This window comes from Sander lucioperca, chromosome 19 (genome assembly GCF_008315115.2).
Source record: "Sander lucioperca isolate FBNREF2018 chromosome 19, SLUC_FBN_1.2, whole genome shotgun sequence".
Taxonomy (NCBI): domain Eukaryota; kingdom Metazoa; phylum Chordata; class Actinopteri; order Perciformes; family Percidae; genus Sander; species Sander lucioperca.
In genome coordinates, this window is record NC_050191.1 from 28,628,709 (window position 1) to 28,631,208 (window position 2,500).

Sequence of the window (2,500 nt, forward strand, 5' to 3'; positions counted from 1 at the left end):
GTGCGTCCCTATGTGTAACAAGCATAGTGTGCACGAGCCTAGGAGCATTTTACTAATGCTCTGTTAAAATAACAATGAAATGCTGCGTTAGTGACTTTAGACCAGGTTTTTGTTGGTCAATGGTGCCATCACTTCCCACTGCCTCAAGATAGCAATACGCCCAGAATGCACCTGAACACACCTCCCTGTAAGACCAGCACGCCCAGAATGCACCTGAACACACCTCCCTGTAAGACCAGCACGCCCATGGGCGCACAGATGGGTGCAGGTGCATTTCCTATTTAAAAGACGTGGGCGCTGGACGGGAAATTGACAACTGGGTCGGTCTGAAACTAGCAAAGACACTTGTGTCGGGCTTTGCGCTTCGCTGGTTGCAAGATAGGGCCCTTCATCCCTTTGGTGTCAGGTCTGGGTTCTTTTGGAGGGCTGAAACGGACCAGGTGTGAAAACGCCCCTCAGATTACCAAACCTATACCCGGGATCAGTTTTAGGTTGATGAAATGATGTACAGAAGAACAGGACTCCGGCAGTGTGTGCCTGAACCTACCGTGTCTGAAGCTAACACTGAACCCCCTCTTCTGCACGCTGAAGTCAGAGACAAAGGACAGCTCCATCACGTTTCCCGTCGAGTTCAGCGTCAGCCCGTTGGCCGTCGGGCCGCAGAACTTAACATCCGTGTTTCCCGTGTTCACCACCACCAAGTCGTAGATGCAGCCCGGTGCCTCCTCCAGGTCAAAGTCAAGGAAGGAGAGCTGGATGATGAAACCGGCGGGGGCCTGCAGCGTCCACTTACACGTCTGCAAATTGGGGTATTTGTCAGGGTAGCAGGGCGATGTGAACTCCCCCTGGGCGTCCGTCAGCGTCGCGATACAGTTCGTGGAGCTGCATCCCAGCGCTGGAGGTGATGGTAGGATGATACATTTATGAACTTTCAAAAAAAGGGGGGAACAACCTCCACTGAAAGCTCTTTAAGGGTAGTCTAATATCACTCAGAAGACAAGGACACGAGACGACAGGACAAAGAGGATAGGACCCATAAAAGGGAAGTAGACAAGGACAAAGATCAGGGGTCTGCAACCTGCGGCTCCGACTTCAGCCCCTCACCTGTGGCTCCCTGTGGCGTTGAATTATTTAGTTTTCATGTATTATTATTGTAGGCCTAAAGGAATTCTTACATTCAGGCTACGAAACATTTCGGTCAACGAAAATGTGCATCATAGAGACAGAGTGCATCGGGTTAGGGTTAGGAACTACCAACAATGTATAGAATCCAGAACTTCAGTTTTTATAAGCTGACGACCTGAAAAACTGATCTTTTATGAAGACAGAAGTGGACACAGACGAGAGGAATCAGCAGAGAGAATGGAGAGACGCTCAGCTAACATTATGCACAACCTTTAGTTACCAAGTCAAATATCCAAATGTCTTATGTTTTAGGCTAACTACCTGTCTGTTAGTGAAGCTAACATACGTAACGTTGTGCATAACGTTAGCTGAGTGTCTCTCCATTCTCTCTGCTGATTCCTCTCGTCTGTTTCCACTTCTGTCTTCATAAAGGATCAGTTTTTCAGGTCGTCAGCTTATAAAAACTGAAGTTCTGGATTCTTTACATTGTTGGTAGTTCATATCACCACACAGCAGCTTTTAGACATGTTTCTGTTGTTTGTTAGCAGACGGAATAACGAGGAGGAAACCTTAAATGCGCTCGGTCTCTATAGCGCACGAAGGCCACATCTGCAGCCCGGCTGCCAAACCTCAGTAGCGGTGTAGAGTTTCTATAGACTAGCTATGGTTACAAATCCAAAACAAAGTAATATTGAAAGATATTTCCAAAAGTATCCGGCTTTCTCAACTGCTGCAGAAAACAGCGGAGATAATGTACATTAAGGAATGGATCAAATGGTCAAAAGACAAACATCACCTTATTAATAAATGCTCATTTAGACCTATTAAGTAATGCCGGTAGGATCATTTAGACTTAAAGGGGCGCTATGCAGTTTTGGCGATTTCTTCGCTGTTTTCTGCCTTTTTGCTGGCAGGTTTCTCTATAGAGCTCCCCTACCATTCAACCTGAAAAAAGTCATATAACCATTCCAATGACTCCGAAGCTGTTCAGTTAAAGGAACACGCCAACTTATTGGGAATTTAGCTTATTCACCGTAACCACCAGAGTTAGACAAGTCCATACATACCCTTCTCATCTCCATGTGTGTTGTAACTCTGTCTAACGGCTCCAGCGGTAGCTTAGCTTAGCACAGAACATGCAGGTGACTGGTTCCAGTAATTCTACTGCTCTGAATTGTGACAAAAGTGACAAAATAACGCCAACATGTTCCTATTTACATGTTGTGATTTGTAGAGTCACAGCGTGTACAAAAAACAACGTAACATGACACACAGCCATCTTCTAACCGTATACATACTGGGAACTATATTCTCAGACAGGTTTGCTGCAAAGCAAATCACTCCGCCCAAGTACTATATTCTTCCACCTGAGAAT

General features: G+C 45.9%; 1 protein-coding gene across 1 annotated transcript in view; it reads right to left on the reverse strand.

Moving 5' to 3' along the window:
* Positions 1 to 2,500, reverse strand: part of LOC116045384 (adhesion G-protein coupled receptor G6-like) — a 76,104-nt gene that overhangs the window by 36,417 nt on the left and 37,187 nt on the right. Inside the window, exon 3 of the mRNA XM_035995081.1 lies at positions 548 to 895. Within this exon, the coding sequence (XP_035850974.1) occupies positions 548 to 895 (348 nt within the window). The remainder of the gene's footprint in view (positions 1 to 547; positions 896 to 2,500) is intronic.